The 23,720-nt window shown below is 46.8% G+C and overlaps 1 protein-coding gene across 2 annotated transcripts; it reads left to right on the top strand.

Moving 5' to 3' along the window:
- The first annotated feature begins 2,696 nt into the window (after positions 1-2,696).
- On the top strand, positions 2,697-23,440 carry cdk9 (cyclin-dependent kinase 9 (CDC2-related kinase)). 2 transcript variants are annotated; one of them, XM_078226306.1, is made up of 7 exons: positions 2,697-2,806; positions 12,005-12,086; positions 13,648-13,738; positions 14,356-14,522; positions 15,082-15,253; positions 19,465-19,613; positions 21,388-23,440. In XM_078226306.1, the coding sequence occupies exons 1-7, from the start codon at positions 2,802-2,804 to the stop codon at positions 21,751-21,753; spliced, it is 1,032 nt and encodes a 343-aa protein (XP_078082432.1). In that variant the 5' UTR covers positions 2,697-2,801; the 3' UTR covers positions 21,754-23,440. The 2 variants fall into 2 exon arrangements, with proteins under 2 accessions (XP_078082432.1, XP_078082431.1); XM_078226305.1 differs by having other exon boundaries at positions 2,705-2,853.
- Positions 23,441-23,720: the final 280 nt, after the last annotated feature.

A 23,720-nucleotide genomic window follows, 5' to 3' on the forward strand; every position in this document is an offset into this window, starting at 1 on the left:
GGTTCCAGGATCGTGACCCCAGTAACGGAGCTGCTACCCTATCTATTCGAAGGTGATGGAGTAAAGCCCCATTCTGGAACCTGAGCACATAATCGGAGATGACCCCTCAGTGCAATATCTTTATTTCTCCTTCCATTCTGCACGGGAAATGCTTCAAAGTGAACCCGGATATAAACTAGTACGTACAATGTTTCAGTGTCTGAATCCCTCACAACTGACTGGCCTGAATACCCGACAAGAACCACCAAGTTACGGACGGAACTTTGGTGTTTGTGTGGATTTATCGAGGTAAAAGATCAGCAGCAGTAGGTTGGATCTCCACTGCATTTATTCCTTGGTTTGTGGATTGTATCCAAAACTACAGGTCTGTCGGTCCAAAGTAAAACTTGCTTCTTCTTTCCATTCTGCCCGTGAAATGCCCCGTACATTGTGCCAGCCTTTGCCCACTTCCGAGCTCCCATCTTCTGTGCTGACAGAACATCTAGTCAACCAATAGAGGCAAGTGGACCCAGTGGGAAGCCCGAGGATTCTCCAATAGCATCTTGACCCTGGGCTAGATTGTGCTACCTGGCACAATGGCCTCAAATATTTTCTCCAGCCCCTTCACTGACACCCAAGGAAGACCATGTGGCCCATTCGGGGGTGGGGGTGGTCTGGGCTGTTTTTTCATATCAGCTACGGTGACAGAGGCTGTACCCACTTTCCCATTGGCTTAAGAGGCAGCTCCTCAATCTCGGGCTTTTCTCTGGTGGACAGATTAGTTTAGTTTATTTATTAGTGTCACAAGTAGGCTTACATTAACACTGCAATGAAGTTACTGTGAAAGTCCCCCCGTCGCCACACTCCGGCGCTGTTCAGATACACTGAGGGAGAATTTAGCCCTTTCAGAGCCCCCTTGGCACTTCTCCCGTCATCTGACCCCTTGGCACTGCCAGGAGGCACTGCGATGGTGCCAGGGGGCAAAATGCAAGCCGTAAACCCTCATCCCCTGTGGCCTCTAGGAACCTCCGTGCCCCCGGCGAGGTCATCATGATTGGTTTTCACTTTTGAAAACCAGTAGTGATGCACCCCGGCATGATGGGAGGATACGGTGTGGGCAGAAGCTATGGCATAAAGCCCTTTTATAATATTAAAATATCTGTACATTCATGTAAATCAGGTTCACACCTTTCTGGGCCGCTAGGTTGCACCCTGGGTCTTTAATGTATATTCAGAAGAGCAGCGGTCTTTGATCACAAGGTGAGAATTTTAAAATTGAGAGGTTAAAATGCCTTAAGATATTTCCTTTTCTTCAAGTTTCTGCATGAACACAGGTTACTGTTGGTGTTGGGGTTATGTCAGTGTCACTTTGTTAATTCAGAGTAAGAATTGTTTCAAAAAACCCAGAGAGATCCATTATTTAACTGTAAATTATTATTCTGTCCCATGCCCACATTTGTGCTTTTGTTATCTCTACTGTCTGCCCAACATAGAAAACTAGAATCATTGAATCACACAATCCCTAAAGTGCAGAGGAAGGCCATTCGGCCCATCGAGTCTGCACCAACTCTCCAACAGAGCAACCCACTCAGACCCTATTGCTGCAACTCCACTTACTTACCCCACTAATCCCCTTACTCGGTGGCACGGCGGCACAGTGGTTAGCACTGCTGCCTCACAGCACCAGTGACTCAGGTTCAATTTCCGGCCTGGGTCACTGTCTGTGCGGAGTCTGCACATTCTCCCCATGTCTGCGTGGATTTCCTCTGGTTTCCTTTCACAGTCCAAAAGACGTGCTGGTTAGGTGCATTGGTCATGCTGAACTCTCCCTCCGTGTACCCGAACAGGTGCCGGAGTGTGGCAACTAGGGGATTTTCACAGTATCTTCATTGCAGTGTTAATGTAAGCCTGCCCGGCTTGGGTCACTGTCTGTGCGAAGTTTGCACGTTCTCCCCGTGTCTGCATGGGTTTCCTCCAGATGCTCCGGTTTCCTCCCACAGTCTGAAAGACATGTTGGTTAGGTGCATTGACTCGAAGAGGCGCCAGAATGTGGTGACTAGGGGAATTTCACAGTAACTTCATTACAGTGTTAATGTAAGCCTTACTTGTGACAAATAAATAAACTTTTAAAACTTTGTGACACTAATAAATAACCTTCACATCTTTGGATACTAAGGGGCAATTTAGCATGGCCAATCCACCTAACTCGCACATATAAACACCAGGATCATAGAATGTTACGGCACAGAAGGAGGCCATTCGGCCCAGCATTACTGTGCATGCTCTTTTTCGAGAGTTACTGAAATAGTAGCACTCCCCTCCCCCTTGTTCTGTAAGTTTTTACCCTACCAAGGTTTAAGGCATATTTTAAATAATCCAAGATCAGTTATCTTTTTGCTCTATATAATAAATGATCTGAAGTTTTAAAAGATTAAGAAAAATAAGTGTGAAAATGATAGTGGCTTAAAAATAGTGGTATTTGTGGATTTCACAATAACGGGGAAGACAAAAAAGTACAAGTGGGAAAATCTTGAGTTTTCCTCGAGTTATGAATGAATCCATTCTATCCCAGTGGATCTATCTACTTGCTGTTGCTGGGGACAGGCTGCAGGGGGAGCCGCTGAGGCTGCAGTGCCGCTCCCGGCCGCCTGGAGCCGCTGTCAGTGGCGGCGGCGGCGGAAGTGGGGCGCTTCCCGCAATGCAGCAGCCGGCCTTTCGCCCCCGGAAGCAGATGATGGCGAGGTGCCCGGATGGCGGGATGAGTGTCCGGCTCAGCGCCGACATGATCAAACATTACGAGGCGCTGGATTTCCAGTTCTGCGATGAGGTCGGGAAGTACGAGAAGCTGGCGAAGATCGGGCAGGGCACCTTCGGGTGAGGCCGGTGTGGGGGGCCCGGGGATCGAGGGGAGGGGGGTGGATGGGGCACTGGGGTGGGGGAGGGGGGTGGATGGGGCACTGGGGTGGGGGAGGGGGGTGGATGGGGCACTGGGGTGGGGGAGGGGGGTGGATGGGGCACTGGGGTGGGGGAGGGGGGTGGATGGGGCACTGGGGTGGGGGAGGGGGGTGGATGGGGCACTGGGGTGGGGGAGGGGGGTGGATGGGGCACTGGGGTGGGGGAGGGGGGTGGATGGGGCACTGGGGTGGGGGAGGGGGGTGGATGGGGCACTGGGGTGGGGGAGGGGGTGGATGGGGCACTGGGGTGGGGGAGGGGGGTGGATGGGGCACTGGGGTGGGGGAGGGGGGTGGATGGGGCACTGGGGTGGGGGAGGGGGGTGGATGGGGCACTGGGGTGGGGGAGGGGGGTGGATGGGGCACTGGGGTGGGGGAGGGGGGTGGATGGGGCACTGGGGTGGGGGAGGGGGGTGGATGGGGCACTGGGGTGGGGGAGGGGGGTGGATGGGGCACTGGGGTGGGGGAGGGGGGTGGATGGGGCACTGGGGTGGGGGAGGGGGGTGGATGGGGCACTGGGGTGGGGGAGGGGGGTGGATGGGGCACTGGGGTGGGGGAGGGGGGTGGATGGGGCACTGGGGTGGGGGAGGGGGTGGATGGGGCACTGGGGTGGGGGAGGGGGGTGGATGGGGCACTGGGGTGGGGGAGGGGGGTGGATGGGGCACTGGGGTGGGGGAGGGGGTGGGTGGGGGAGGGGGGTGGATGGGGCACTGGGGTGGGGGAGGGGGGTGGATGGGGCACTGGGGTGGGGGAGGGGGTGGATGGGGCACTGGGGTGGGGGAGGGGGGTGGATGGGGCACTGGGGTGGGGGAGGGGGGTGGATGGGGCACTGGGGTGGGGGAGGGGGGTGGATGGGGCACTGGGGTGGGGGAGGGGGTGGATGGGGCACTGGGGTGGGGGAGGGGGGTGGATGGGGCACTGGGGTGGGGGAGGGGGGTGGATGGGGCACTGGGGTGGGGGAGGGGGGTGGATGGGGCACTGGGGTGGGGGGGGGGCACTGGGGATGAAGATTAGGGACTAGGGAGAGATATGGGCCTCTCCAGGGTTGTTATTGGTACTTGGATGGTGCAATCTAAGGAGGCTCTGGATTCTGAGGGAGTTTGGAGAGTTGGGACATCCTGTTCCTGTCTGACGCTCTTGCATTTCTCTGGCACCTTCAGAACATCCCAAAATGCTTCATAGTTAATGAATTGCTTCCAGTGGCCCCTCTTGCTCCCATCGATACAGGTCTTGTACCTCAGTCCATTTGGTCCACTCCAATCCCCTTTCTGAAAACCTGCATCTTTGACAAAGTATTTCCCCATTCATCTCCTTAATGTGTCTCTGTCAACTTTTGTTTGAAATTAGTGCTCTGAAATGCATTGGGGTACTTGCCATGTGAAAGGTGCTATATGAATGCAAGTTGTCTTTGTTGGATGGAGTGTAATGTGGGAAAATGTAAACTTGTCCACTTTGGTAGGAAGATTAGAAAAGCAGGGTATTATTTAAATGGAGAGAGACTACAGAATTCTGCAGTGCAGAGGGATCTGGACGACCTTGTTCATGATTGACAAGTTGATACACAGGTACAGCATATAGTTTGGAAGGTAGATGAAATTTTAGCCTTTATTTCAAGGGGTTGGGGTATAAAATTATCAAAGTTTTGTTACAGTTGTGCAAGGCATTGGTGAGTCTACACCTAAAGGACCATGTAATGTTTTGGCCCCTTATTTATGGAGGTTGGAACTTGCACTGGAAGCAGTTCAGGTGACATTCAGAAGGTTGATTCCTGGGATGAATGCGTTGTTTTGTAAAAGGTTTGAGCAGTTTGGACCCTACTCACTGGAGTTTAGAAGAGGAGGTGATGTTGAAATGTGTAAGATTCTGAGGAGGTTTGTCAGGCAGATTCGAGGGACTTGACGTGTCATTTCAGAATGTGGTGTCTCCTGTTTCAGATGGAGATGAGAAGGAATTTCTTGTCTCAGCGGGTTGTGAATCATTGGAACTCTCTGCCCTGGATCATTAAATAAATTCAAAGCTGAGTTAGACAGGTTTTTGATTGACAAGGGAGTCAAAGCTTATGAAGGGGTGGGCTGGAAAGTGGCGTTGAAACCACAATCAAATCAGTCTTGATCTTATTGAGTGGCAGAATAGCTTCAATAGCCTCCTCTCTATTCAGTATTGTGGTCACTTGGATATTTCCATTCAGCAGGCTAAATAACACCATAATGGTCTTGTGTGTGTGTCTCTGGGTGGCGGCTGAGGCAGATTGTAGACAGTAGTGGGTGGAAACCTAAACCAACCCCTAACTTCCTGAGTATGGCTGCATCCTGAGTCTTTGTTTGAGTCATCTTCCCCTTCCCACTGCACTGTGCTGGTGAGTGGCTGTTTCTCCAGACTGTGGAGAGATTTTTTTGCATTTGGTGTTGCCCATGGGTTGGTATTAGGACACTGCTCTTTTTTAGTGTGAGAGGTAAACGACACAATTGCAAAGATTGTGGGTGGCATAAAATTTGGAAATGTGGTCAACGATTAGAATCCCTACAGTGCAGAAGGAGGCCATTTGGTCCATCGAGTCTGCACTGACCACAATCCCACCCAGGCCCTAATCCCATAACCCCACATATTTACCCTGCTAGTCCCCCTAACATGAGGGCCAATTTAGCATGGCCAATCACCCTAACCCGCACATCTTTGGACTGTGGGAGGAATGCAGACACGGGGAGAACGTGCAAACTCCACACAGACAGTGACCCGAGGCTGGAATTGAACCCGGGTCCCTGGTGTTGTGAGGGCAGTGCTGACCACTATGCCATCGTGGAACTTAACAGACTCCTAGGGGTGGGGGGGGGGGGGGGGGGGGTGGGGCAGCAACAGATGAAATAAGCAGATGTGTGGCTGCTGAAAGTGCGAAGTTACATTTAGGGATGCAGAAACTGCCTCCTGTGCCAGGAGGGAAACTAACCGGAGGAACACCCATTCATGGAAAGAACACAAAAGGGAAAATTGATGCAGTGAGGTGTTGTGAACTGAAATGTATTGCCTGAATCGCTGGGGGAAGCAGCTTCAACGGTAACCTTTAAAAAAGGAGTTGGTTAAAAACTTGAAGGGGGAGAAATTGCAGGGTTAGTGGGAAGGAGCAGAGTTGAGATATTATTTGAATTGCTCTTGAAAAGACCATGCATGGGCATGCAACCTCCTGTCGTAAGTGAGGGGAAGGGGGGTTAAAATGAAATAGGAAATGAATAACTGCATATAACATAATATTTTGTGTTTTGTCCCTTTATTGAACCTCCCATTGTTAAACTGCAGTTTTAACTGGGCCTTTCTCCCTGATGCTGGTGCACTCGGTTGTTTTTCAATATGTTCAAGTTTCTTTTGGGGGAGTTGCCAACTGGCTCATGTAATTTGAGGTCAAGAGGGGGTGTAGAGATGATTCACCAGGATGCTGTCTGGGATGGAACATTTAAGTTATGAGGAGGTTTGGATAGGCTTGGGTCGTTTTCGTTGGAGCAGAGAAGACTGAGGGGCGACCTGATCGAGGTGTACGAGATTATAAGGGGCACGGACAAAGTGGATAGGAGCAGTTGTCCCCTTAGTTGAAGGGATATAGGTTCACGGTGAAGGGGCAGGAGGTTTAGGGGGGATGTGAGGAAACCCTTTTTTACCCAGAAGGTGGTGGTGGTCTGGAATGCGCTGCCTGGGAGGGTGGTAGAGGCGGTTTGCCTCACGTCCTTTAAAAGCTACCTGGATGAGCACTTAGCACATCATTATATTCACGGCTATAGGGCAAGTGCTGATAAATGGGATTAGATGAGAGTTGTGCCGGTGTAGACTGAAGGGCCTCTTCTGCATTGTCTGATTTATGATTCTAAGAATGGAGGTTTTATGGATTACTGAAGTTTGTTGTGGGTTAATATATTTATGGACGATGTATTTGGAAACAAATTGCTCTGATTGACTGACTTAGGTGTGTCTGATTTTTTTTGAATGATTGATTGCTAAATCCCTATCTGAATATTGGAGGGGTTGGTGTGAAAGATCCATACAAGAGGAATGGGGGGAGGTCAGATGAAGGGAGGTTTAAAAATCTAAAGATAAAATCAGAGGCGATAGAGCAGTGTAGCGATTTGGAAAGACACACACCATGGGGCAGGAAAGACCAGGGAGTTTAACAATAATGGTGCATCAGCAAATAAGGTCCACGCAAAGGACAACATTAAAAATGTAAAATTAATTGCTCTTCATCTGAATGCACAAAGCATTCTGAACAAGGTCGGTGAATTAGCAGCACAAATAAAGAAACATGGGTTTGATAGAATTGCCATTACAGAGATTTAGTTGCAAGGTGACCAAGATTGAGAAATAACTATTCTAGAGTTGTGAAAAGACGGACAGAATGGCAAAGGGAGAGTTGCCTTGATAAAGGATTTCTTGAGAACAGAAATGATCTTGGCTCAGAGGACCGGGAGTAGAATCGGTATGGGTGATGATTAGGAACGACAAGGCTCAGGAAGCATTGGGAGAGAATAGTTTATCAATAGGTTCTCCCAACAATAGTAATACCGTTGGAAAGAACAAGAGATAATTGGAGTTTGTAACAAAGGCCGTGTAATAGTCGTGAGGGACTTTAGTCTTCAGATAGACTGGATGGATCACGTTGACAAGGGCGGTCTGGAGTTTGTTGAATGCTCTCACAATAGCTTCCTAGAACAATGTGTTCTAGAACCAACTAGTATGGAGCTATTTTTAGATCTAGTATTGTGTGAGGAGGCAGGGTTAGTTAGTGATTTCATTGAAAAAAGTGATCACAATACAATTAATTCTATATCAAGTTTTAGAATAACGATCTTGAATCCAAAACAAAGATCTTAGACAAGGCTAGTTACTTAGAAGGAGAGGGGAGCTGGATAAGGTAAGTTGGGTAAATAGACTGAAAGGTATGGCAGTAAACAAGCAGTGGGAAACATTTCAAGACAAATTTAGACTTTGTCCTGCATGGAACCAGAGGAAATATGGATAATAAATCTCCGCCACTGGACCAGGTCCATCACAATGTACTTCACCAGGTCTTCTTAGGCCAGCCCTGTCGTGATCTGGTGGTGGTGTCCATTCTACTGCCACTCTGGCAGGGCAAATGTCCAGGGAGCAAAAATATCTGTCCTGCCACTCAGTTGTCTGTCCGTCACAAGGTCCTGCATGCAGCTCCGACTGGTTTTCTGTAGCGCTTCGTTGGTGATGCTGTCTCTTCATCTAACGTGGGCAGTGCTGGTGAAAGACATCCATCGTATGTGACATCTTTGCAGTCTCACTGGCATAGATTGCAGCTGTACTACTGTGGACATGTGGAGTCACAGTTTCATGGCTGTGTTGATGGTGTTGAATGCCCAGTCTCTGTGGAGCCTCTGGAAGACCGGTGCTACTTTGCCTATTTGGGTGTGAGCGCGATCTCCATATCACCCTCTTTGGAATTGTTGCTTCCCATGTAAGGAAGGTGCTTGATCTCCTTAATGTTCCATTGCCAGTGATGGGAGGAGGATCCCCTTGATGTCCTGCAGCCATCGCTGTCTTGGTCATCTCACAGCTGATGCACAGCTACATTGGTGCCACTATTATCAAGACTGTTGGTCATGTGGGAGCATGTGATTCTTTAACCAGCAAGGCGATGTCATCAGCTAAATCCAGGCCCATCAGCCGGTGCTGTTGCCGCAGGATACCAAATTCTAAACTTACCATCATGGTGAAATCAGTAACCAAGAGAAAAGGGAGTGGGGAGAATATGAAACCTTGCTGTGCTCCTGTGATGACGTTGAAGGAGTCCATGGTGCCCCGACTAGTCCTGATGCAGCAGCGGGAGCTGGGATATTAGGCTTTTAAGATGTTAATATAGCACTTCACGATGCCATACGCCCTTGCGATGTACTCGGGTGACTGCGGATGGATGCTATCCAAAACCTTGCAATCAGTGAAGTTCTTTCCCTGGTTCCTCTTGCTCTTCTTCATCAGTCAACTTCTGCCTTGGGTCAGTGATCCAGCATTCTTTGGTGGTTAGTTTGCCTGAGGATGACTCTTTAATCCATGCTTTGAAGATTTCCCACTGTTGCTCAGTGTTCCCTGACTTCGTAAGTACTTTGAATCTGTTGGAGATGCCCAGCTGGAAGTGTGATGTGTCCTTGTCCTTCTGTTTCTCCATTGCAAACGGCCTTCGTGACTTCATGGTTGTTGCCTTCTTCAGCTTCAGGTGGAGCTTGCCTAACACAAGCTGGTGGCCCAATCCTATATAGCACCCCGATACGTGCAGGCATCTTGTCGGGATGTCCTCCATCTACTGCTGATGCATATATAATCAATCTTGTTCAGGGTGCTTTGGGCATCAGTGAGATGCGATGGACAGGCCACGGATGGATCAGCACTGAGGGCCTGATGATTCTGTACTCCGGGCAAGAAGAACACCAATGGAATTGAGCTCATACTCAACAGATGCTCAGCACAAGTGTAAGCGAGGTGGAAACCAGTAGCCATCACATCTTCACCATCAGAGTCCACACACAGCGCACACCAAAGTCACTGTTGTGCAAGTTTATGTACCAGCTGAGGCAGACACAGGAGGCGGGAGATGAACCAACTACAGGACAAACTGGACGAGGCACCCAGCTATGATAACAAGCTACTGATTGGTGACTTCAATGCGGTGGTGAGGGACTGAACAGTATGACCGGGCCCCCCATGGTCAGCAAGTCTGCTCCGTGGAAATGTCAAGCATCCGCTGGCCTTCTGCAAAAGCAAACATTTAAAGAAATGATTCAAAATTTTCAACAAAAAACGCATTCCATTAAAAACCAGAAGCATTGTGCAAAAGATCCATCTGCAACTTACCAGGGAAGTTAGCGACAGTAAACGATTAAAGGCAGCTTATAACGTTGCAGCGCTTAGGGAGTGTTTCGGATACGAGCAAAGGGCAACCAGAAAGTTAATAAGGGACAAAGAATGAGAATAAATAAACCAGGAACCTTGAAGCAGATTGTAAGAGCTTTTACAGGAATATAAAACAGTGACGGTTAGATTGAACTGGTGCCGGTCCCTCAGAGGAAGAAACAGGATAAATTATGGGGAAGAAAGAAAGGGCAGAACAAATATTTTGTGTCTGCCTTCACAGTGGAAGACACAGATTGCATAGCAGGAATACAGGGTAACCAGTGAGTTACTAGAAGTGAGGAACTTAGAGTAATTAATGTCAACAGGGAACGTGTATCAGAGAAATTTAGGAGACTAAAAGTTGTCAAAACCCCAGGCCAACACCCCCAAAGGAGTAGCTGCAGAGAAATTGGGTGTGATGGTTATGATTTTTCAAGATTCTCTAGAGTGTAGAATGTTCCCAGCAGATTATGAATTGTTGTGTCCTGATCCGGGAAGGGAGGGTAAGGGTAAATTTGGAGCCATGGGCCTGTTAGCCTGAATATTTATAAAAAGCGTGAAAATTTAAATGATGTTTGGAGAGACTTGAATGTGCTCACACAAGGAACACAAGGTTAGCAAAAAATAAAAGCAAATTACTGTGGAAACTGTACAAAGCTTTGTCAACTTTGACAAAGGGTCATCTGGACTCGAAACGTCAGGTTTTTTTCTCTCCTTACAGATGCTGCCAGACCTGCTGAGATCTTCCAACATTTTCTCTTTTGGTGACAAGGTTAGCATAGAGGGGCAGCAAGCAATTAGGAATCAGGGGCAGCACGGTGGCACAGTGGGTTAGCACTGCTGCCTCAAAGCGCCAGGTTCGATTCCTGGCTTGGGTCAGTATCTGTGCGGCGTTTGCACATTCTCCCTGTGTCTGCGTGGGTTTCCTCCGGGTGCTCCGGTTTCCTCCCACACACCAAAGATGTGCGGGGTTAGGTGGATTGGTCATGCTAAATTGCCCCTTAGTGTCAGGGGGACTAGCTAGGGTAAATATATGGGGTTACGGGGATAGGGCCTGGATTGTGGTCGGTGCAGACTCAATGGGCCGAATGGCCTCTTTCTGTACTGTAAGATTCTAGGAAGGCAGAAACATGTTGATATTTAGTGCAAAGGGACTAGAGTGAGAACAAGGAAATCTTCCTACAATTGTGTAGAGCTCTGGTGATACCCCACTTGGCGTACTGTGCATAGTTTTGGCCTCTGTACCTAAGGGAGGATATACTTGAAGGCAGTACCATGGAGCTTCATTAGATTAGTGTTTATGATGAGAGTCTAAATTAATTGTGTCTATTCTCTCAAGTTTGGAGTGCTGAGAAGCAATCTCATTGAAACATACAAGATCTTGTTGGGGCTTGACAGGGTAGACGCTGAGAGATTGTTTCCCTAGCTGGGTAATCTGGGACATCGCCACAAGATAAGGAGGTGACCATTTAAGACTGAGATGAGGTCACGTTTCTTCAAGGTTGTTAATCTTTGAAAACCTCTAAACCGGAAGACTGAGGATGCTCCATCATTGGACATGTTCACGGCTGAGACGTGTAGAGTTTTTATGTTTCGTGGAGCTGAGGACTATGAGAGTGGACGGGGGAGGGCAACTGAGGTAAAAGATCAGTCATGATTGCACCTATTTCTTATGTTGTTACGATGCGATTGCTGTCCTTGTCTAACAAACCCTCCCTCGGCCAACAAAAAGAATATTCACCCGGTTCATCTCGTTTGCTGTTTCTCATTCTTTGAAATGCACAGAATTGGCAGTATTTTGTTGTCTTTGGGGTGTCCTCAGGAAGCACAAAGCCTTGGTGTGAATCTCTCCTTTGCAGACAGACACCAGCTAAACATGGTGAAACTTCAAGGAGTCCTCCTGAAGGCATTGTGTGACGGAGAGAAGGAATGGGCTGGACAACATTTTATTTTCTGCGATGCTTGTAACACTTTGCAGTTTTACAATGAAGTTCTGCTTAGTCGAGTTCAGGACCTATAAGTATACAAAAATGTCGCCTCTTGAAATCGCTGCTTTACAAAATTGTAACTGCTCTGGTCCATTTCTCTTCCTATGGAATTGGATTGTTTGGCTGTAACTCTGGGAGATTCTGTTAGTCGCTGGAACTTTTGGACTGATGGTGCTGTGGTTGTTTTTACAGGGAGGTTTTTAAAGCACGTCATCGACAGACGGGCAAAAAGGTGGCTTTGAAGAAGGTCCTGATGGAGAATGAAAAGGAAGGGGTATGTAGGGTTAAGTTACCCTGGATATTAAAGTTAATATTGTCTCCTTTGAAGGCCTGGTGATGGGTGTGACATTTGTGTATGTAGACTCTACTGGTTTCAAAATAATAGGCTGTGGCTCATGTTTCTTCACAACTAAGGGCACTGACCACCCTCGCTACCTCACCGAGGTCAGAATCCAGGATTTCTTTCCTGATTCACTGTAAACCACCTTCAAGGCATAGAGTGCAATGGAATACTCCCCACTTGCCTAGATGCAGCTTCAACAGCACTCAAGAAGCTTGAAGATACAGCAGCCCAATTGATCAGCACTCCACCCACCACCTTAATCATTTGCTCCCTCCATTATCGGTGCATCACATCATGGCTACAGTGCATTCCACCTACAAGATGCATTACTGCAACTGGCCATGGCCTTTTCTGTCATGGCTCCCAAACCTGTTATCCCTAGAAAGGCAAGTGTTGCAGATGCATGGGGTTCCCACCATCTGCACATTCTCTTCCATGTTGCATATGGTCTAACTTGGAAATATATCACAATTCCTTTATTGTTGCTGGGTCAAAATCCAGGAGTTCCCTTTCTAACAGCACAGCCAGAGTAGCTACACCACACTGACTGCAGTGGGTTCAAGAAGGCGGCTCACAAATACCTTCTTGGGGCAAATGGGGATGGGCAGTAAATGCTTCCTTTACCAGTGATGCTCATATCCCATTAACAAATGTTCAAAGCAGAAGAATGTGACATTGTCTTGCCAGTTACCTTTTAGCCAAGAATAGAAATTCTAAGCCTTGACCCGCTAGAGGGTTGTATCCAAATCTCTCATTCATCTCCACTTCCAACCCTATCTTATGTGCCAGGCCTTGGGCTCCATGTGGGCCAGTACAGCACGAGGCAGTCCTTTATCAATTGATCTCTCTACACACTGCTGCAGGGATTTTTATTTATTATAATTGGTCCTTTTGTTTATTTGTGAACAATTTTCTTGTGAGTTGCTCTTTCTTATTGTAATGTAACGGCCCCTCCTATGTGTTGCCTTTGAATCATAGAATCCCTACAGCACAGAGGGAGGCCATTTGGCCCATCGAGTCTGTACCGACCACAATCCCACCCAGTCCCTACTCCTGTAATCGAGTCTGTACCGACCACAATCCCACCCAGTCCCTACTCCTGTAATCCCACACATTTACCCTGCTAATTCCCCTGACGCTAGGGTCAATTTAGCATGGCCAATCAACCTAACCCGCATATCTTTGGACTGTGGGAGGAAACCGGAGCACCCGGAGGAAACCCACGCAGACATGGGGAGAACATGTAAACTCCACACAGACAGTGACCCGAGGCCGGAATTGAACCCAGGTCCCTGGTGCTGTGATGCAGCAGTGCTAACCACTGTGTTACCCTTTGGTCTGTAATGTGAAATGGGAACCTTGTCCTCGTCCGTAAATCTTATTTCCAGTTCCTGGCTGTAAATTAATATTTTACTCAGCAGCTCTTAATATATGGAAATATTTACACACAAGATTGTAATGCGTCTTCATTTTAATTCAATGTTTGTGGTAGTTTCCCATCACGGCCCTGAGGGAGATAAAAATCCTGCAACTGCTGAAGCATGAAAATGTGGTGAATCTCATTGAAATCTGCCGCACTAAAGGTAAGCTTGTTTCAAACTGCAATTCAGTGGCTTTTGGTGTCTTTAGTGGGTTCCTGTACTGCCAGACAATGCCCTGGTCGTCTTGTTGCAGTTAGCTGAAACCTGTCTGCAGCAAATAGCAGTTAATGTGCAAGTTTCATGGAATAAGTTCACATCATATGAACATACTTCCAGTCTTATGTCCAGACACACCCTGTCCATACAGCTCCAATACATGTCAAGTGCTTGCCTGGCCCGACTATGCATTTGGTGAGGGAAATATCATAACATTTCTCCATCAAGTTTGCTTGAATGGAGTGACTTGCTCTCCAATCCTAGTGGCCATGCTTCAGTTACAGCAAGCATGGATATTATCTCTTTCTTTATTATATGTATATGAGCTAAACACCTTACTAGCTTGGGAACAGTGTTTCCCATTCCAGCCTGTCACCTGAACGAACGGGAGTTGAGGAAGTTCCCACGCAAGTTTTGGTTTTCGCCCAAATTGGAATTGCATTGTCTGCTGTCTCCTTATAATCTCTCTTGTTTCAGGCCGAGCAAAGGAAATTATGTTCTTGTACCTGGGATAGTGGTGGTTAAAGCTGACAGTGATATATATTGCTGTTTAATTCCTGCAGCCACGCAGTATAACCGTTACAAGGGCAGCATCTATCTAGTATTTGACTTCTGTGAGCATGACCTTGCTGGACTGCTCAGCAACGCCAACGTGAAGTTCACACTGGCAGAAATTAAGAAGGTGATGCAGATGTTACTGAACGGGCTCTACTACATTCATCGGAACAAGGTGAGAAGCAGTGAAGTGGGTGACCTCATCTGGTTTGATTTACCTTTCGCTGGTTTAGTGGCTTTTGGTATAGTTAAGCCCAGAGTCTTGGTCGTAGCTACATGGATAACTAAGCACTGTAAAGCTAAGTACATTCTGCTCTTTTATATCTTTGTACTTGAAAGGAATTGGAGCTCTGGTAAATGGGGATTATTTTGATAACAAGAGAGTCATGGTTCTTGGGTCTAGGCAGAATGTTGAGATCGGTCATGGTCTTATTGAATGGTGGAACAGGTTTGAGGGGCTGAATGGCTACTCCTAGTTTGTGTATCACATCATTAAGGTGTTGGTTAAGTGCAAGTCTTTAACAGGCAAATTGTGTAACACTAGGCAGCATCATTGAACTGTGAAGGGTTCACATTTCATTGCAAGATTTAAATCAGATAAGATTTTAAATGAGAACCTTGGGACGAACTGCACAGGAATTTCTGCTCAGGATCCTGTCTTTGGAGAAATAAATACTCGTGCAAACTACTCTGATGCCATTTGTTTTATGCTGATATTTGCATTTTCCCCTCAGATCTTGCATCGAGATATGAAAGCAGCCAACGTCCTTATCACTCGGGATGGTGTGCTGAAACTGGCTGACTTTGGTCTAGCTCGAGCATTTAGCCTGGCCAAGAATAGCCAGCCGAACCGCTATACCAACAGGGTGGTGACACTGTGGTACCGGCCACCGGAGCTCCTGCTAGGTGGGTTACCTCAAACTCTACCAAACGTGACCAGCTTGGCCAGAATACGCCATGGTGATAATGACCCCACCTGCCCCCGGGGTTCATGGGTAAATATTTGAGGGGAATGGGGTGAGGTGCGGAATATCACTGTGGACCCTCTCACCTCCCAGGTTCTCTTCCCCTCTCAACTTATAGGTTTTGAAAGCTGAACTTTGGTGTCGCCTAAGCATAATAACTGACCGTAACTTGTCATCAAATCATTTCAATCTTGGACATTAGCTTTGGGTTACGAATGTATTAAATAATTTGTCTCTCCCCAGCTCAAGTTACTGTGTTGAAGAAGTGATAAAAGTTTAATAAACCTTTATTTAAGAGTCGATATATATCATGGTTTGTGTTGTAACGTGTCAGTGTGTTACTTGTGCAATGTGGTCACAACCTGTGACTTGTCTTCCTGTTCAACACATGGTTGTGCACCGTTCCATGACCGGCTGTTTAGACACCATGTATTTTAAAGGACATAAATGTTTGACAGAATGCTGAATATTTAGGACTTGTGTGGTCTCCTTGACAGGTGAAAATACTAATTGTGAAGCAGAATTTGATGGTGTGCAAACCTCTTGTGGCTAAGAGAGATCTGTATCAAGTGGGAGCTTTTCATATTTTCCCTATAGTGTTTCCTGGTGGGGTTGACTCTGTTGGGACAGTAGAACATAGAACAGTACAGCACAGAACAGGCCCTTCGGCCCACGATGTTGTGCCGAGCTTTATCTGAAACCAAGATCAAGCTATCCCACTCTCTATCATCCTGGTGTGCTCCATGTGCCTATCCAATAACCGCTTAAATGTTTCTAAAGTGTCTGACTCCACTATCACTGCAGGCAGTCCATTCCACACCCCAACCACTCTCTGCGTAAAGAACCTACCTCTGATATCCGTCCTGTATCTCCCACCACGAACCCTATAGTTATGCCCCCTTGTAATAGCTCCATCCACCCGAGGAAATAGTCTTTGAACGTTCACTCTATCTATCCCCTTCATCATTTTATACACCTCTATTAAGTCTCCCCTCAGCCTCCTCCGCTCCAGAGAGAACAGCCCTAGCTCCCTCAACCTTTCCTCATATGACCTACCCTCCAAACCAGGCAGCATCCTGGTAAATCTCCTCTGCACTCCTTCCAGCGCTTCCACATCCTTCCTATAGTGAGGTGACCAGAACTGCACACAATATTCCAAATGTGGTCTCACCAAGGTCCTGTACAGTTGCAGCATAACCCCACGGCTCTTAAACTCCAACCCCCTGTTAATAAAAGCTAACACACTATAGGCCTTCTTCACAGCTCTATCCACTTGAGTGGCAACCTTTAGAGATCTGTGGATATGGACCCCAAGATCTCTCTGTTCCTCCACAGTCTTCAGAACCCTACCTTTGACCCTGTAATCCACATTTAAATTTGTCCTACCAAAATGAATCACCTCACATTTATCAGGGTTAAACTCCATTTGCCATTTTTCAGCCCAGCTTTGCATCCTATCTATGTCTCTTTGCAGCCTACAACAGCCCTCCACCTCATCCACTACTCCACCAATCTTGGTGTCATCAGCAAATTTACTGATCCACCCTTCAGCCCCCTCCTCTAAGTCATTAATAAAAATCACAAAGAGCAGAGGACCAAGCACTGATCCCTGCGGCACACCGCTAGCAACCTGCCTCCAATCCGAAAATTTTCCATCGACCACCACCCTCTGTCTTCGGTCAGACAGCCAGTTACCTATCCAATCGGCCAACTTTCCCTCTATCCCACACCTCCTCACTTTCATCATAAGCCGACCATGGGGGACCTTATCAAACGCCTTACTAAAATCCATGTATATGACATCAACTGCCCTACCTTCATCAACACACTTAGTTACCTCCTCAAAAAATTCTATCAAATTTGTGAGGCACGACTTGCCCTTCACGAATCCGTGCTGACTATCCCGGATTAATCCGCATCTTTCTAAATGGTCGTAAATCCCATCCCTAAGGACCTTTTCCATCAATTTACCAACCACCGAAGTCAGACTAACCGGTCTATAATTACCAGGGTCATTTCTATTCCCTTTCTTAAACAGAGGAACAACATTCGCCATTCTCCAGTCCTCTGGCACCATCCCCGTGGACAGCGAGGACCCAAAGATCAACGCCAAAGGCTCTGCAATCTCATCCCTTGCCTCCCAAAGAATCCTAGGATACATTTCATCAGGCCCAGGGGACTTATCGACCTTCAGTTTATTCAAAACTGCCAAGACATCCTCCCTCCGAACATCTATTTCCTCCAGCCTATTAGCCTGTAACACCTTCTCTTCCTCAAAAACATGGCCCCTCTCCTTGGTGAACACTGAAGAAAAGTATTCATTCATCACCTCGCCTATCTCTATCAGTGTTGGAGGATGGTTTCTCACTGCCTGAAAAAGGGGATAGAACCAGAAACCTTCATTGCGTTTAATAAGTATTTAGCTACAAGATTACGGATCAAGAACTAGAAAGTGGGATTGGGTTGTATAGCACTTTTCTTTGGCTGGTGTGATGATTGCTTTTGCAGCCAGGCCAAGGAATAACATTAAATCATAATGGATTTTAGGTGAGCTATCCTGTAATTACTTGCTTGAATTACTCTACTTTTGTGTGAATGTTTGATATAGAATCCTTACAGTGCAGGAGGAAACCATTCGGCCCATCGAGCCTGCACCGATAACAATCCCACCCAGGCTCCATCCCCGTAACCCCATGTATTTACCCTGCTAATCCCCCTAACATTAAGGGTCCAATTCACCTAACCTGCACATCTTTGTAGGTTTGTAAATCTCTAGTTTGGTGCTGCAGAGTTTATGGAGGCCTGGAATATATCTTCCATCGCATCATATGACCCATATAGACTTAACATTAACCCTGTTTCTCTCTCCGCAGATGTTGCCAGACCTGCTGAGTTTATCCAGTATTTTCAGGTTTTATTTCAGATTTCCAGTATCTGTGGTATTTTGCTTTTAGATAGTTGCCCCGCCTTGTTCAACTCAAACTAAACAGATCGACTCTGGTCATGGCATTACCCTGAGGAATGAACCACGAATGACTTCTCTATGCTTTTGTTTAGTTGGGCACAGTAAGAAATCTCACAACACCAGGTTAAAGTCCAACAGGTTTATTTGGTATCACGAGCTTTCAGAGCGCTACTCCTTCATCAGATGAGTGAAAGAGGAAGGAGCAGCGCTCCAAAAGCTCGTGATTCCAAATAAACCTGTTGGACTTCAACCTGGTGTTGTGAGACTTCTTACTGTGCTTACTCCAGTCCAACGCCGGCATCTCCACATCTTTATTTAGTTGAAAAAGGCTTAGAGTGTGGACATTTTCCTCCTGTCTGCAAAAGACAGAGCCAGTCTGAACTTGAACAAAGCTGGGCAGTTAACTGTTTCATGCTGCATTCACCATGGCAATGCCCCCACCAATCCACCTGCCAACCAATCAGCACTCTCTTCTCATGCAATGTGAATTGTTGTTCTCGTGTTACTATTGGTAATTTCTTGAGCTGTCATGATGTGTGCCAGGTGTTGGCTTGTGTTCCCCAGTCAAACGAAGGAATAATTGAGGCAGGGTGGCAGCTATCTAATAATCCTTATGGGAAGTGCCCACGGATTCATAGAATCCCTACAGTTCAGAAGGATGCCATTCGGCCTATCAAGTATACACCGACAAAAATCCCACCCAAGCCCTGTCCCTGTAACCCCACGTATTTACCCTGCTAGTCCCCCTGACACTAAGGGCCAATTTTAGCATGGCCAATCCGCCTTACCCGGGGGAAGAAACCGGAGCACCTGGAGGAAACTCTCTCAGACACGGAGAGAATGTGCAAACTCCAAACAGACAGTTACCCGAGACCGGAATTGAACCCAGGCCCCTGGTGCTGTGAGGCAGCAGTGCTAACTACTGTACCACAACATGTCTTTGTGTTGGACAGAATTGGGATGAGCTGTGACATCCGTGTGGGGGATTGGTCTGGTGGCATTCAATGTGTGGGCTTGCATGTGAGGACTATGGCCTGGGTGGGATAAGAGGGCTACCTGTGTCCTGGGGATCTTACCTCAGCATCTTTGAGTGGAGAGTAATGCACTAGGAAGTACAGCAGCCCTGCAAGTTGCCCTCTGCTTCATCATTAATAATATTATTCATCCATCTTTGCCCTCCAACACAGGTGAGCGAGATTATGGACCACCTATAGATTTGTGGGGAGCTGGGTGCATCATGGCGGAGATGTGGACTCGGAGTCCTATAATGCAGGGCAACACAGAACAACATCAGCTAACCCTGATCAGTCAGCTCTGTGGCTCCATCACAGCGGAGGTAAGGCCAGCAGGTTCTGGATTAACACGCAAATCGTGGTACTTAACTGTTCTATGTAGATGGTAGTTAAATTTAGTAGTTAAGTTTTCAGATGTGATGCAACTGTAAATGTATTGAGTGACCACATTAGGCAGTGCTGTAAACCTTTGCTTCTATTGCCAAAACTTGCATTTAGTGCATTTCTTGCAGGAAAGTGCCCCACAGCTGCAGGGAAATTGCAAGGATGCAAATGTTTTTGGAGCTTTTTTTAGTTCTTGCAGCTGGGATGGGAACCGGATTTGAGTTCCAAGTATGAAGTTATGAGGAAGACTGGTGGCAACGTGTCCCAGAAGAGCCAGCATGGATTTGTAAAAAAAATCATAGAATCATACAGTGCAGAAGGAGACTATTTGGTCCATTGAGTCTGCACTGACCACAATCCCACCCAGGCCCTATTCCCATAACCCCATGCATTTACCCTAGCTAGTCCCCCTGACACTAAGTGGCAATTTAGCATGACCAATCCACCTAACCCGCACATCTTTCGGACTGCGGGAGGAAACCGGAGCACCCGAAGGAAACCCACGCAGACACAAGGAGAACGTGCAGACTCCACACGGACAGTGACCCAAGCCAGGAATCAAACCTGGGTGCCTGTCGCTGCGAGGCAGCAGTGCTAGTCATTGTGCTACCATGCCGCCCCCAAAAGGCAGACGGTCCTTCACCAATCTAAATGAATTTTTGGATGAAGGAACAGAGAAGGTTAATGAAGGCAATGTGGTAGATGTTGTTTTGACCAGGTACTGCGTTAAAGGCTAATTGACAAAATTGAGGCTTATCGAATTGGTGGGTCAGCGTCCAATTGGATAAAAAATTGGCTTTAAGGACAGAAAGTAGCATGTCATGATAGATGGTTATTTTTCAGTTTGGAGGATGATAGGATGTTGGAAAATGGAGTAGAATTTCAAAATTCGATGATACCAAACTTGGAGGATGATGGGAATTGTCTGCAACAGAGCATTGGCTAACAGAATGAGCAGACAAGTGGCAGATGGAATTTAAAACAGGGAAGTGGGCAGTGACGCATTTTGGCAAAGGGGATAGGAAGAGACAAGACAGACTTAATGGCACAATTCTAAAGAGTGCAGGAACAGAGGGACCTGGAGTGCATGTTCTTCTTAGGCAGTCCCTCAAGACTGAAGGTAACTTATACTCGGGGGTTGTTAGTCCTGAGGTGACTCAATGCCAAAGGTCCAATGCTGATCCCGCACACTCTGCCACAGATAGGGTTTGAGGAGATGGGTGGGTGGGTACCGTGATTTTTGTTCGCTCCTTGTTTGTGCTTGGCCTTGACCGGGCCCTGTTAGAGACGTTCAAAATGGTTGATGCTTTTTCACCAGTTTGGACAATCTTGAGCAAGGGATTCCCACAAATCGGGGCCTGTTGCATTCTTTCAGGGAGGCTTTGAGGATGTCCCTGAAACATTTCCTCTGCCTTCCTGGTAGTTGGTGCCGTGAGCTTGCTTTCAGAGTCTTGCGTCAGGTATGCGGACAATGTGGCGCACGTGTGTGCATTGAGCTTTAAAGGCTTATTTAAAAACTGGCAGAGGAGAAAATATATTTGGACAATGAGTAATTTAAGACATAACTACTTTGTAAGTGCATTGAAAGTCGGATCAATTGCAGGGAAAATAACTTATATGTTAAACTGAGCGGCTTCAACAGTCTCTCCGAAGGCACTGATACGATATTGACAAATGCAAATTTAATGAAAATGAAACCTTTCTTTGTTTCAGGTTTGGCCTAATGTTGAAAAGTATGAACTCTACCAAAAGCTGGAATTGCCCAAAGGTCAGAAGCGAAAGGTCAAAGACCGGCTGAAGGCTTATGTGAAAGACCCTTACGCACTGGACCTCATTGACAAGCTGCTTGTGCTTGACCCTGCCCAGAGGATTGACAGTGACGATGCGCTGAACCACGATTTCTTCTGGACTGACCCCATGCCTTCTGACCTCAAAAATATGCTCTCGACGCACAACCAGTCAATGTTTGAGTACTTGGCTCCTCCCAGGAGGCGCGCTAGCCACATGCCTCAGCAGTCAACCACTCAGAACAAGAATCCTGCCGCCGCCAACCAGACAGAGTTTGATCGGGTATTCTGAATGTGATGAGGAGGTTAATGAATCGAAGAGACAGGTTATTTTATTTATATGATGGTGCCATATTCAAGGTCTTATGATTGAAAAGATATTGAGCAGTCTATGCATTAATTGTGCCTATTACTGATCGGATGTTGATACCTTGGCAGCAGTACGTCTTCAGGAATCAAAAGCTGACCTGAGGGTCCAGAAATGACATTGAGATTCTATTGGGTTAACCTTGGGTTCATTTGATATTTTTCTCCCCCCCGCATCAGTTTAGAATTGTTGTAGAGTTGCTTCAACATTGGCTGATTGCTAAATTATCTTCCTGTTAGTACCTTAGGCAATATGGCTGGCTCAGTGCATGGGACGGCAGTGGAGGGTTAGGGCGCAGGGTTTGTTCCTTGATCTCCAAGGAATGAGTTGCCTGCCGATTGAGACCTGATGCACAGGGAATGAGGGGAAAGTCCAACAGTGGACTGTGACTCGCTTGCCCCCTCATACTGGTCATGAGAAACTCGGACCTTGGGGAAGGCAGACAGGGAAGATTTATGACTTATATACATTTAATTTTACTGTGGATCGGACACTCGGATCTTTGAATGCCAGGGCAGTTTTTTAAAGATATATATCTACAATGAATTGTTTGGAAACTGCATTCAGAAATACTTACCAGGGTGAAGCACTATTGCATCGTTCATCGAAGAGATCATCTTGATGGGATGGTGTTTCCCTAAAACCAAAAATAGCTTGAAATTTGCTATCCTTCAAGGGATTGATACTGTCGATGGGGTTGTGCTACACATTTGTTGAAGGTTTTTAAAAAAATATTTTTAATTATAGTAAAGTGTGTTTTTCACAGGGCAACTGTTACTTCAGACAGATTTGTAGTTACTGCCATTTTGTGACGCATTCCATTTGTGATGATGGGTTTCTGATTTCTTGTTCAAATGTTGCCTTGTGTCTTGCTCCTGATAGTCCGTCCACCAGTCTGCCTGTAGCTGGATTAAGGTGAACTGAGCAGATTGAGTTTGTTTTTTCAAGTTGTCAATTTAATTTCGATCTCAATGTTTTGACCTCCCTCACTTTCTCTCTCCCTTCAGCCCCCCGCCCCCCCAATCAAGTTGATGCAGTGGTGACCCATGTCTGGGTCTTGTGATCAAAAGAATGTCCACCGTCCCCCTTATGTGACTGCACCAGTTAGAAGATGGTCGTCTGGCCAAAAGTATTGCACTCTAGTCTAGACTAACAGGGAGACCTCATGAAGATGCAGAACTACTTTTAAATTGGTGTATTTGGAGACTAGATGTTGGCCAACCTGTTTTTATCAAACAAATCTTGTTTAAGAACTCCCCTTATTGCAATTTAATTAATGATCCAGACTTCTGTTAATGTCAGGAGATCAAATTGGTCACAGGCCGTGTAAAATATTTCTTTGTTATCATTGGTACTGCAGGTATTTTGCCTCCGAGTATAATTTACATTACAATGCTGCAATATCAGTTAAAACGCAGCCCTAAGGAAGTTCAGGAAACACAGTCAATGTGCAATTCTTCAGTATAAGCAATTTCGGCGGAAAAATTCTGTTACATTGTGCAGTGCAAGATTAGTGCATTTGCAAAATGTTTAGCATTTTGTGATGAAGTATATCAGTGTTGAATATGAATTCTACTTTGTTCCAGATTTTTAAATAAACTGTTGTAAACAACCCTGCTTTTCTGCTCTCTCCTATTTGTATCGTCCGGGATTCTTGACTTATTGCCACACTGTTGTGCTCAAATAATTTTTAAAATTCATTTGTGGGACATGGGCGTCGCTGGCTGGGCCAGCATTTATTGCCCTTTCCTAGTTGCCCTTGGAGGGCAGTTGAGAGTCAACCACATTGCTGTGGCTCTGGAGTCACATGTAGGCCAGACCAGGCAAGGACGGCAGATTTCCTTCCCTAAAGGACATTAGTGAACCAGATGGGATTTTCCGACAATCGACAA

Source organism: Mustelus asterias, chromosome 13 (genome assembly GCF_964213995.1).
Source record: "Mustelus asterias chromosome 13, sMusAst1.hap1.1, whole genome shotgun sequence".
Lineage (NCBI taxonomy): Eukaryota > Metazoa > Chordata > Chondrichthyes > Carcharhiniformes > Triakidae > Mustelus > Mustelus asterias.